The sequence below is a fragment of the Crotalus tigris genome, unplaced genomic scaffold (assembly GCF_016545835.1).
Source record: "Crotalus tigris isolate CLP2741 ecotype Arizona unplaced genomic scaffold, ASM1654583v1 scf7180000019583.1695794, whole genome shotgun sequence".
Classification (NCBI taxonomy): Eukaryota; Metazoa; Chordata; class Lepidosauria; order Squamata; family Viperidae; genus Crotalus; species Crotalus tigris.
The window spans coordinates 780,803-794,355 of NW_024097605.1; the positions used below are offsets into that span (position 1 = coordinate 780,803).

At 38.4% G+C, this 13,553-nt stretch overlaps 1 protein-coding gene across 5 annotated transcripts in view; it reads right to left on the reverse strand.

Annotated features, from left to right (window-relative positions):
- TAFA2 (TAFA chemokine like family member 2) overlaps nt 1-13,553 on the reverse strand; it is a 311,576-nt gene that overhangs the window by 67,921 nt on the left and 230,102 nt on the right. For all 5 annotated transcript variants that reach the window (XM_039363734.1, XM_039363733.1, XM_039363731.1 and 2 more), the window contains one exon: nt 12,106-12,212. In XM_039363734.1, coding sequence (XP_039219668.1) covers nt 12,106-12,211 — 106 coding nt within the window. In that variant the 5' untranslated portion in view covers nt 12,212. The remainder of the gene's footprint in view (nt 1-12,105; nt 12,213-13,553) is intronic.

Sequence of the window (13,553 nt, forward strand, 5' to 3'; positions counted from 1 at the left end):
TTTTATTAACCTGTGTGTATGTGTGTGTGTGTGAGAGAGAGAGAGAGAGAGAGGGCCAGCAGGGAGTTGCAGAGTAAGCAAACTTACAAAAAGGGGATCTCTCTCTCTCTGTCTCTCATACACATACACACATACACGGGAAGTTGGCGTGCAGTCAGGTGAGAGAGCAAACTTGTAGTAGTAGTAATTTACTTAGTGCTGTTTGACCATAAAATGTGTTGTTGTTTTACATATGCCTGGCTGAACAGTGTGTTTGGAGTTGCCTCTAAATGGGTGAGGGTTGCACTTTTCATATTTTCCTTGGGAGAAAGTTCTATAATGGGGGTGCTGTCTCTGAGAAGGCTCTGCTTGTGGCCAGTGTTCTATAAACCAAACCAGGGGGACCATCTGGTTTAAATGGATAGTAAACATAGATTAGGGGGCTGGAGGCTAAAACATATGACAAATGTTTGTGAGAACCGGGTATGTCTAGCTTAGTGAAAAGGACTAGGGGTGGTGACATGATAGCAGTGTTTCAATATTCGATGGGCTGCCATAGAGAAGAAGAGGTCAATCTATTTTCCAAAGCATCAGAAGTCAAATAATAGATGGAAACTAATCAAGAAGAAAACCAGCCTAGAACTAAGGACTTGTGAAAACAAATAATCAGTGAAAAGGCTTGCCTTCAGAAGTTGTGGATACTCCACCACTAGAAGCTTTTAGTAGAGATTGGATATTCCATTGTCTGGAATGGTATACGTGCCCTGCTTGAGCAGGAGCTTGGACTAAAGACCTCAAAGGTCTCTTCCAACTCTTATTCTTTGAGAGAAGTGCTGCCAACCTCTCCCCCTCTCCACGTCCCTTCCTGGGCACAGAGAGAAGGAGGGGAGGAAGGAGGGGAGGAAAACAGGAAGAAAGTAAGGGAAGGAAGGAAGGAGATGGGAATGAAAAGGAGGGAGGCAGGGAAGAAAGGGAGGGAGGGAGGAAGGAAAGAAGGAAAGAAAGAGAAGGAAGGAATGGAAGAAAGGAAGGAAGGAAGGAAGGAAGGAGGGAGGGAGGGAGGGAGGGAGGGTGGGAGGAAGGAAGGAGGGAGGGAGGGAGGGAGATTGGAATAAGAGGGAGGGAGGGTCTGAGGGAAGTCCTGGTTTAGCACTTGGCCACCAGCAGCCCTGTTGCCCTTTTGACCCCTGGTGGTCTCCCATCCTATTGCTGAGGATGCTTTGGTTACAAAGCCAGGTTTCCTCGCAAGGAAAGGGAGTGGGCCTCCCTCTGACCCATGCACTTTGTCTTCCTGCACCCACCATGAGCAACCTGGCCAAGAAGAGTGAGCATAGCAGCAGCAGCATTGAGGAGGAGGTAAGGGCAGCTGGGCGCCCCCTCGGGGAAGTGCAGCTAGGCTAGGCAGGGCTGTGGGGTCCTGATGCTGTGGGAGCTCAAGGGCCGGGCTGGGCACTTGACCTTTGCTGCCCAGGGCTCTGGGCAGTCCATGCCACTGTCCAAGGGCCCCGTGCACAGCCTGAGGCTCAGTGAGGCTTCTCCAGTGGACCATGCCCTGGCCCTTACCTCCTGTCCCACCCATCCTTCCCCACCCTCAGATGCGCCCCATTTTTGCCCAGGCCCGCACAGGTGGCCCTGATGTGAATGACATGGAGCTGGCCATGCCCACGCCCATGCCAGCCACACCCACCTGGCCCCCCAATGGCGATGCTGATGCGGCCCTCAATGAAATTGAGTTTGACACCCCTGATCTAGACAGCCATAAAGCTTATTTTAAAAAATGATATAGCTAGATTGCTAAAATGTTACACCCAAATAAAATAAATTACACATTACAGCTAAATATACTTGTAAACATAGTTCTTGAACTGAATCCAATTCACGTTCAAAGAATGGAATAGAATGGAATGGAACTTTAGCAGAATAAGAATGTGCTTCAAATAAAGAAGAAGAATTAGAAAGATGAATATAATCTATAAATGTATAGATTACAAGTAGTCCTTGACCTACAAGACTTCATTTAGTGATTGTTCAAAGTTATAATAGCACTGAAAAAAGTAATTATTTATCACACTTATGAAAAATAAAATAAAAAATAAGCTCAGTCTGTCTCCTCCAAATATAGAAGACAACACTGCCTCAAAAGTAGTCAAATTTAATAATCATAATCATAATCAATATCATAATCATAAGATATTATCATAATCATAAGAATTCCTCTAAGTGGCACAAACATGCAAATAGGAATACAGTATGTGAGCATGTATGAATACTATAATTTGAGTATACAGACCTGTTAATTATTATCTAAACATTTAGAAATTCTGAGGATCAATTTTCATGATTTGCAGAAGAGCCCAGTTTGGAACAGGAAATACCATTTAAAAAGTGTTACTCTGTAGACCTGGGCTTTCCTATTTCGTAGCTCTTCCTTTTTTCCCCCATATCATTGGCTCTTGTAGCCAGATTCTGACCATTTGCATTAGAAACACCCTTTTCACTTCTTCTCTGCAGATTTGTTCCTTTCCTCTCCACCAGCATTCAGCTTCTTCTCTTACTAGAGCCAGAGGTCTATGCTAAATAGGCCTCATGCTGGTCAAACTCTTTCCCTACCTATCTTTCAGTTTTACCTCTCAGTGGCTTTTGCAACCCCCAAGACTTATCTTTTCTTCCATTGTCCATCTGGGAACTGTCACTGAGTTGCCTTGTTTTGGAGATTTATTCCCTACTCCAGGGGATACCATCCCTGGGCTGACGCCTGGTCCTAGGCCATGGCCCATTTGGAACTTGGCCACAAAAGTGGAAGGCCCATGTGCTTATGTTCGCAGCTTCATTTGCGCAAGTGGCAGGCATTCATGCACAGGTGAGAAGCTCCATTTGTGTGAGCAGTGAGCACTCATACACATGTGTGAAGCTCCATTTATGCGAGTGCCATGTGAGTGCCCATCGCTCGTGCAAATGGAGCTATGATGTGATGTCTAGATCGGACTAATGCCAAGTGAAAATACAGGATGGAAAAAGTAATTTATTTATGTTAATATTTCTAGCAGGTTAACCGAGTTCTTTGCATGCTTCTGATATAAGTCTGTACTTATAATGGATTTTCATCAGACTTCAGTTGCTTTTAATCATGCTTTTCTGTCCTCAGACCATTACATAAATAAGGAGAGACAACATACCAATTCAACATAGATGAGTTATTTACACTTACAGTAGGTGTTATCTGCATTGACTAGATGCCTTTTTACCAGAATAGGATATAACTATATTTTGAAGTCAGTGTTGTAAGCTTTTACTCACCTCTTCCCCACTGCAAATTCAATCTCTGGGAATATTTTCCTACTGTGGTTTGAACATAGCCTTTTCCTCTTAGGTTGCCTGAAGTACTCTTTCCTGGAACACTTTTCTTCCTTACAAATAATTTTCAAAAGTTAATTAGCTACTTTATAAAGGAGGGAACAGCCCTCAACCAAGGCAAAAATATCCAAATTTTCCTACCTTTACTCTCAGCTTTGTCTAGAATTTAAGAGGTTGCTCCAAAATCCAGCAGATATGTTGATATTTCTTTCATCTAGCTATGTGAGGTCTTTTCTGGAACTAAAAAAATGCAAAGTCCACCATTCTATTTTTTTTATCTATATATTTGAGGTAACAATGAAAATCAAATCAAAATCAGCTAAGTAAGGTATGTAGGAAGCACATCACAATAGTAATGGGGGACTTTAACTACCCTGACATCAACTGGGAGACAAACTCTGCCCCAAGTGGAAGATCAAACAGATTCCTGACAAACCTAGCAGACAACTTTGTCTTCCAAAAAGTAGCGAAGCGAACTAGGGGATTAGCCATTTTGGATCTAATTCTCACTAACAGAGATGAAATGATAGAAGGTGTTGAAGCCACAGGAACCTTGGGAGGAAGTGATCATGCAATATTGGAATTCAACATTATGGAAGCACAAGCAATAGAACACAGCCAAACTAGAATCTTGGACTTCAAGAGAGCTAATTTCAATAAACTTAGAGAGAGCTTGGGAAGGATTCCATGGATGACAACCCTCAAGGGGAAAACAACTCAAGAAGCTTGGGAAATTTTGAAAAGTGAGATAATAAAAACCCAGTCTAGCACAATACCAACAAAGAGGAAAAACAACAGCTCTCAAAAGAAACTAGCATGGCTGCATAAAGAACTCTCTGACAAATTGAAAGATAAAAAGGACAAGTATAGAAAGTGGAAAGAGGGGAACATAACTAAGTCAGAATATCAGCAAATAGCCCGAACCTGCAAAGATGAAGTGAAGAAAGCCAAGGCTCAAAATGAACTAAGGCTTGCGACCAAAGTCAAAAATAACAAAAAAAGCTTCTTTCAACATGTAAAAAACAAGAAAAAAGTGAAGGAAATTATTGGTCCATTAATGGGTGGAAGTGGCAAGAAGGTGACAAGCAACAGGGAGAAAGCAGAACTATTTAACTCGTTTATTGCATCTGTCTTTACACAAAGGGAAAAAACAGACCAACCTATCAAAAATAGTGCCATAAAAAACAAAATAGAAACACAAGTTAAGATAGGCAAGAAAATGGTAAGTGAGCACCTGTCCAACCTAAATGAGTTCAAATCGCCAGGACCAGATGGATTACACCCCAGAGTTCTCAAGGAACTGGCAAATGTGATATCGGAGCCACTGAACTATATTTTTCAAAGATCCTGGAACACAGGGGAACTATCAGAGGACTGGAAAAGAGCTGATGTAGTTCCCATCCTCAAAAAAGGAAAAAAAATGGATCCAGGAAATTACAGACCTATCAGCCTGACCTCAATATCTGGGAAGATCCTGGAAAAGATAATCAAACAACGAATCAACGAACACCTAGAGGCAAACAAAGTCATTACTAAAAGCCAACATGGGTTTGTCAAAAATAGATCATGCCAGACAAATCTCATTGCATTCTTTGACCAAGTGACAAAATTAGTGGATCTGAGGAATGCTGTGGACATAATTTACTTGGACTTCAGTAAAGCATTTGATAAAGTAGATAACCTACTAGTCGATAAGATAGAAAAATTTGGGTTAGACAGCATCACCACCAGATGGATTCGTAGCTAGCTGACCAGCCATACTCAGCATGTGGTCCTCAATGGAACTGCATCTACATGGAGGGAAGTGTGTAATGGAGTGCCCCAGGGCTATGTTCTGGGCCCAGTGCTCTGCAACATCTTCATCAACAATTTGGATGAGGGGATAGATGGGGAACTCATCAAATTTGCATATGATACCAAGCTGGCAGGAATAGCCAATACTCCAGAACACAGGTTTAAGACACAGGAGGATCTGGACAGACTTGAACACTGGGCACTATCTAACAAAATGAAATTCAATGGTGAAAAAAGTAAGGTTCTACATTTAGGCAAGAAAAACTAAATGTACAGGTATAGTATAGGGGGTACCTTGCTCAATATTAGTAACTATAAGAGGGATCTCGGAATCCTAGTGGACAATCACTTAAATATGAGCCAGCAGTGTGCTGCAGCTGCCAAAAAAGCCAACACAGTGCTGGGCTGCATTAACAGAGGAATAGAAACAAGATCATTTGAAGTATTAATACCACTTTACAATGCCTTGGTAAGGCCAGTTTTGGTCACCACGATGTAAAAAAAAGCTTGAGACTCTACAAAGAGTACAGAGAAGAGCAACAAAGATGATTAGGGGATTGGAGGCTAAAGCATATAAGGAAAGGCTGCTGGATTTGGGTATGTCTAGTTTAATGAAGAGAAGGACGAGGGGTGACATGATAGCAGTGTTCCAATACCTCAGGAACTGCCACAAAGAAGAGGTAGTCAAACTATTTTCCAAAGCACCTGAAGGCAGGATAAGAAGCAACAGATGGAAACTAATCAAGGAGAGAAGCAACCTAGAACTAAGGAGAAACTTCCTGACAGAACAATTAACCAGTGGAACAACCTGCCTCCAGAAGCGGTGAATACTCCAACACTGGAAGTTTTTAAGAAGAGACTGAAGAGCCTGTAAGGACCCACCCCACTTTGCATCTTAAGAATAATTCTTCCAACAGGAATCCTTTATTAAGAGAAAATGGTTGCAGGCGTTCTAGACAGGACTTGGGGTCCAAGCTCTCCAATTCAAGGTTTTAAGGGTTTCTCCAGTAGCCCCACCCAATCAACCCCCTCTTTCAGCGACAGTCTCAGGCATTACACTTCCACCCCCTTTTCATTACTGCACGGCTGGATGGAGACTTCAAAGAAACTACATGAAAGGAAAGCGGCCCCATTCTTATGGTTAGTTCTTTTGCAATACACACATTCAGTTCCTTAGAAGTATACTGAAGGAAGTGAGGGCCATAAATCCCCTTTGTTCTCCCCCTTCTCTCCCTCTTATGGCAGAATCCAGAGAAGGCAGAATTGGGGTTTTCTATATTTGATAACTAAAGATGAAATATAATTGGATTCTGACAGAGCCATTTGTCTGAAATGGTATAGGGTTTCCTGCCTGAGCAGGGGGTTGGACTAGATGACTTCCAAGATACCTTCCAACTTTATTATTATTATTATTATTATTATTATTATTATTATTATTATTATTATTATTATTATCATCATCATCATCATCATCATCATCAATCATCGCACAGTCAGCCAGATGTTCAGACTGGATTTGGCATTTTGTCTACCTATCGAGTCCTTACCCAGGACCTGGGATAGGCAGATGTGGATGTTTGATGGTATTACAGTTATCGTCGCAGGATGGAAGCAGTTCCTAATAAGGCCGCCTTTTGCAATTGACTAATAGCAATTTGTATTTTGTTATCTTCTCCAGTTCTTTCTCTTCTATTCTGCTGTCTCCAGGCACTGCCACGTCCACTATCCAGACTTTTTTGTCTTTCTTATCGACAATTGTTAAGTCTGGGGTGTTATGTTGCAGGTGCTTGTCTGTTTGAATTATGAAGTCCAAGAGCAGTTTAATTTTATCATTTTCTATGACTTTCTCTATTTTATGATCCCACCAGTTTTTGCTTACAGGCAAATGATATTTTTTGCAGATCTTCCAATGCACCATTGTTGCTACTTTGTCATGCCGCTGCTTGTAGTCAGTCTGTGCAATCTTCTTGCAACAGCTTACCAAGTGGTCCACTGTTTCTTCAGCTTCTTTGCATAGGCGGCACTTACTGTCTGTTGCTGTCTTCTCAATTTTGACTTTGTATGTATTTGTCCTTAAGGCTTGGTCTTGTGCAGCCAGAATTAGTCCCTCGATCTCTTTCTTCAATTTTCCTGCTCTTAGCCATTGCCAGGTCTTGTTAATATCTGCTTTCCCAGCTATTTTTTTAATGTATTGGCCATGTAGTGCTTTGTCTTCCCATGTCTCTATTCTGTTCTTCATTTGGTCTTTCTTGTAGGCCAGTTTGGTCTCTCCAGGAGTCAGTAAGCCTTCCTGATATACTAATTTCAGTGCATCTTCATCATTGTTCTTCAGATATTCTTCCAAAGCCATTTTTTCTTCTTCAACCATCTGATGTACTTGTACATTCCACGGCCACCTATTTGCCTTGGTAGATAAAGTCTATCAATGTCACTGCATGGATGAAGGGCATGATTCATTGTCATTATTTTTCTGGTCTGCCTATCCATTGCTTTTAGTTCTGCTTGAGTCCAGTCCACTATTCCAGCTGTGTACCTAATGACTGGAATTGCCCAGGTATTGATTGCCTTTATGGTATTTCCTCCATTGAGTTTGGACTTTAAGATCTTCTTCACTCTCTTGATGTATTCACCTCTAATCTTTTTCTTGACTTCAGTGTGCTTGATGTTGTCAGCTTGAAGGATACCCAAGTATTTGTATTAATCTTCCTCATCCAGACTCTTAATGTTATTTTCGTGGGGCATCTTGATTCCTTCAGTTTTCATTATTTTTCCTTGTTTGATAGTAAGTGTGGCACATTTGTCCAAGCCAAACTCCATTACAATATCTTGGCTATATATGCGGACAGTGTTGAGCAGCGATTCTATTTCAGATGATGTTTTTCCATACAGTTTCAGATCATCCATGTAAAGGAGATGGGATAGTCTGGTAGATGTTTTTGATGTTTGATATCCATGTCCTGAGTTATTCAGTATTGTTGACAGAGGAAACAGTGCAATAACAAATAGTAATGGTGATAATGAATCTCCTTGAAATATTCCTCTCTTGATATTAACCTCTCCCAGTCTCTCACCATTGATCTGCAACTGTGTCTTCCATTGTGCCATCGATCTTTGCACAAATTTTCTGATGTTTCTACTGACTCCTGTTTTTTCTAGGCACTTGATTATCCAATCATGTGGCAGAGAGTCAAATGCCTTTTTGTAGTCAATCCATGCCACATTCAGGTTGGTCTTCCTTCTCTTGCAGTTTTCCAAGATCATTTTGTCTATTAGGAGTTGATCTTTTGTTCCTCTGCTATTGGGGCGGTTTCCTTTCTGCTCAGGTGGAAAGAGATTGTTTTCAACTAGATGCTGTTGTACTGCATCAGCTACCACACCAGTTAGTAATTTGAAAGTTGTTGGTAAGCAGGTAATTGGCCTGTAGTTACCTGGTGTTGCCCCTTTTGCTGGATTTTTCATTATTAGGTAGGTTTTCCCAGTTGTTAGCCACTTTTCAATTTCTACTCCTTGTAGTATATTGTTGAACTGCTTGGCAATGAGTGGGTGTATAACAGTTAGATGTTTCAACCAAAACCCATGCAGTTCATCTTCACCTGGTGCTGACCAATTTTTGATTTTCTTTGCTCTTTTTTCTAGCATTTTTGTTGTTATTACTAGTTCTTTCATTTCAGCATCTGTTTTATTTGCATCCACCTCTTTTAACCAAGCCGCATCCTTGTTGTATTTCTTTGGGTTATCCCATATCTGCTTCCAGAACTGCACTGTTTCTTCCTTGTCAGGTACTGACTGATTCATTGCAGTTTCTCCATTGATGGATTAGTAGAAACGTTTCTGATTGGATTGAAATTGGAGGTTCTGCCTATAGTTTGCAATTCGAGCTTCATATCTACTAATTTTCCTGGCTATAGCTGTTATTTGTTGCTTTATTATTTCCAGTGCTTCCTTGATCTTCCTTGTTACTAAGTGGTATTTCTTGATTAGGTATTCTTTGGTCTTCTTGTTCTTCAGCTTCTTTTCTTTCATCTGTTCTAGCTTGCTTGCATGTGATCTTAACTTGCTGATCTTATTTTCTAGTCTAACCTTCCATTTTTCTGGTGCACTGTTTGTTTGTTTTTCTTTTTGTTGATTTTGCATCCCAGGTATTCTGTTATAACTGCAGCTGTGCTGTACATTAGTTGGTTTGTTTCTTGCAGTGAATTGGTGCTTATACTTGATATTGCAGTATTTGCATCTTTTAATGCTTGTTGTTGTTGTTGTTATTATTATTATTATTATTATTATTATTATTATTATTATTATTATTATTATTACTATTATATGATGGAACCCTGCAGCTAAAAAAACCATCCTCAGCTAGGCAGATAAAATTAGACAGAGGAAAAAACTAGTAAGTTTAAAAAATGCTTTTGCTGAAGGTGAGCTGCTAAATGAGGTATGATAGCCAGCAAGCCAACAGAATAATTTGCAAAGTACTTCCAAAGTGTTACCCGTCCAAGCATGTTTTTTAAATAAACTGCTATGAGCACAGGACAGAAACAGATTAAGTAGTCTATGTTGATAGGTCCACAGTCACAACCCTAGTTTCTCAAACAATTTCCTTTACTAATTTAAATGCAATAGTGGCCAACTAATCAGATCCAAAATATGAAAGTGAGAAAACCAATGTTATAGTAAATAAATTACAGTAAAATCTATTTCTCCTTGCTGCTACACTTTTGCTTTGGAAAAAGCTGGCAAGGGACCAGTCTGATCTTTTGTCGCTACCATATTTACAGGTCTTTCTATGAAAGACCATAAACATTTTGGTCTTTTTTACTGTCCCTATAGTAGTAGCCAACACCTACCATTCTTAAATATAAAAGTAAGTAAATGGTTTTTTTATAAAGTTTTTTAAAGATACCAGAATAGTAAGAAAAGCCCTACCTAGTAAATTTCTCAAAATGGTGACTACATTGACAATTCCATGTGCCTACAGTTCTAATCCCAACACATCCGAAATTGCACTAAATAGGAGAAGGCTATACTGAGGCAACAGTTATACTTTATATTTGTTAGAAATTCACTAATTTTTTGGTATTTCAAAAATATTTTTTTCTTAAAGCCTAAAATATGTGAATAAATATTTATTTGACATTATTAGCAACATTATAAAACATACTTTAAATTTTAAAAATGCATTAGTTTTGTTATGGGGCTATATATCTGATTATACTTCTAACATTTTCTGTCTTTCTTTATAATTAAATAGGCATTTATTTTTTCCAATTGGTCAAACAACTTTCTTCCTCAGATTCAAATAGCCCCATCCTGCTAGCATTCCATAAGGAGCTGAACATTTGGTTTTGCCCCGAGGAATTGGCCAAAACATTAGATGAACCCACCCAAAATGTATATGATTTGAATGTGAATACTGTGGTAGCCACAGATATTTCTTTCAAATATTTGGGAATTTTGGTTTTAGTTTCTTTGTTTTTAAGCTTTTAGCCATATAAAAGCCACCCAGCATTATTACTACAAGTTGGGCAGCTATATAAACAATCTAAAATAATTGATAATAGAATGGGCAAGCAATTGACTTTAGTCAACTGTTTTCTAGAAATAAAGTCAAAGCAAAATTGCCTTCTTTATGTTGCATGAACAGTGAGATAAGGAAAAAAAGTATCATAAATTTACTATGTCTTATCTGGTAATATCTTTACTTCTATCAAATACTCTCTTTCTTTTAATTGCAAAAATAAGAAAACCATTGTGAGTTATGCAATCCAAAAAAGCTGAAACATGCAAACATACGTATATACTATGATATATAAAATTTCAGAAGCATAGCATTAAAACTATTATTAGCAACCTTATGTATTTTGCTTAGAGTTTCTTCTATTCATTTATAAATCAAAAGATATTATTCCCTGAAGAGAGGACCTAATAAAAAATGAATAGATTCAAAAAAAACCAAAAATCCATATTCTGTGGATGTTTAAACAGAAGTCTCTCATAGATTACCAAGTGTAAGGACCCACCCCACTTTGCATCTTAAGAAGACAGAACTCTTGGAATAATTCTTCCAGGAGGAATCCTTTATTAAGAAGAAGTGGTTGCAGGCGTGCTAGACAGGACTTGGGGTCCAAGTTCTCCAATTCAAGGTTTTAAGGGTTTCTCCAGTAGCCCCACCCAATCAACCCCCTCTTTCAGCGACAGTCTCAGGCATTACACTTCCACCCCCCTTTTCATTATTGCCTGGCTGGATGGAGACTTCAAAGAAACTACATGAAAGGAAAACGGCCCCATTCTTATGGTTAGTTCTTTTGCAATACACACATTCAGTTCCTTAGAAATATACTGAAGGAAGTGAGGGCCATAAAGCCCCTTTGTTCTCCCCCTTCTCTCCCTCTTATGGCAGAATCCAGAGAAGGCGGAATTGGGGTTTTCTATATTTGATAACTGATGAAGTATAATTGGATTCTGACACCAAGGAAGCAGATTTATTTTCACACAGTGTACCTGCAAAATCATTGGAATACTTCAGAACAGAATGTATTCCCTGTATTTAATTCCTTAAATTCATTTATAGCTTTTCCAGGTGCTCTTTGAAAAAGGATATTTTATGAATATTTTTTTTTACATAAGCCTATTTAATTTATAAAGTATACCAACTTCAAATGAAAAGGACAAAAACTGAGCAATAAAGAGAAATTCATGAAACAGGTAAAAAATGTTTTCATAGATAATTTGCAGAAAATTGAAGCAAAGTTGTAAAAAAAATTCAAGTGTAATTTCTGTTCTGGCCAAACCATAAACAATTTACTTTTTTAAAAAATGTCCGATTATCCATGGATCCATCCATCCATCTTTCTGCTTCCCTTAGATCAGCATGGTCGCTGTGGAATTCTGGGAGTTGAAGTCCACACATACTAAACTTCTGAGACACTGCTTTAAATCACTTTTTCTACCACATTGTTACCATAGAAGGTTGCCTCTTACCTTTGTGGTGATTCACCCCAGATGCTATTTTCCCCCACAGTGTTACAACAAATATTATTATTAGCAGTTTTCCTTTTGTTGCTTTCTGCAAATATCTTTTATTCATCCTAGAGGGAAAAAAATACACAAAATGAAAAATTTTTCCAAATATATTTTTCTGCTTTATAAAAATAGTTAAAAACATTTTCAAATATATACAAATATCTTATCAGCTACTTGCCAAAGACAACAGGAAGTTCTCTTTAACAGGAAGTCAGATCTAGTTCAGCTCACTTAAATCTTTCTGCCCAAACAAAAGTGCTCCTATAATTGTTCTAAATATGTGAGATTCATGGGTGATCATTTAGGAAGACCAAATGAAGATACTTTCACTTGGATGCTACCAAATCATGAATTGAAAAACAAATTGCCTGCTTGATATATTACTAATACTTTGATTGGAGCACCCAGAGTGGTTAGAAGATAGACAGCTATATAAATGTTTGAAATAAAAAATAAGATCAAAAAATACTGAAGAGACCTTATTGTGCTTATGATTTTATTATGCTTAAGCTTGATATTAGTAGTGTTATTTTGTAGCCATTTTATATAAAGTAATCATTTTATGTTGATATTAGTAGTGTTAGTTTGTAGCTATTTTATATTGTAAGGTTTTCCACTTAGCCTCACAATTGTTCCAGTGTTACTCAGGAATTTAAAAGAGCCAAAGAAACTCCTGAGCCGAGGTTTCAGCAAGCAAACAACTTTTATTTTGATCAAAATAGAGTTGGGTGACCCCATCTCTCTTCATGGCTGGTAGAGAGATGAAGGCAACAACCAGGAAAGATGTTTTCCACTTTTTATGCTTTTTCAGAACAAAGAGATCAGGTCTTGGTATCAGGCATAAGATAGCACAAAAAATAATAATTCCTGGGTTAATACTAGCCACCTCCTACAAAGAAAATTTATACAAGATGTTTTATAGATGGCAACTTCCCTCTACAAGGCTAGCAAAAATAGATTAAAAAAACCTCACCAACATGCTGGAAATGTAGAAGGCTTTCAGGGACTTACTATCACATGTGGTGAGAATGTTCAAAGGGGCAAAATTTTGGAATTAAATAAAAAATTGGCTGGAAGAAATACTATTACAAAAAATTGATTTAAAACCAGAAATCTTCTTATTAGGGATTATTAATAATAAACTCAGCAAAGCATCTTTTTACTTACTATTGCATATTTTAACCGCAGCAAGATTGGTTAATCTACGCCCAAAAATGGAAAGGAAAGGAAACCCCCACTGAGGAAGAAATAATAAATAAAATTTTATCCTGTGCTGAAATGGACAGGTTAACTCTAGAGATTAAAAATAAAACTGAAACAAAATATTATGAAATTTGGAAAAATTTGTACGATTGGTTAGAGATGAGGATCGCTGAGAGGATTATCGATTGACTAGTTGATATTAT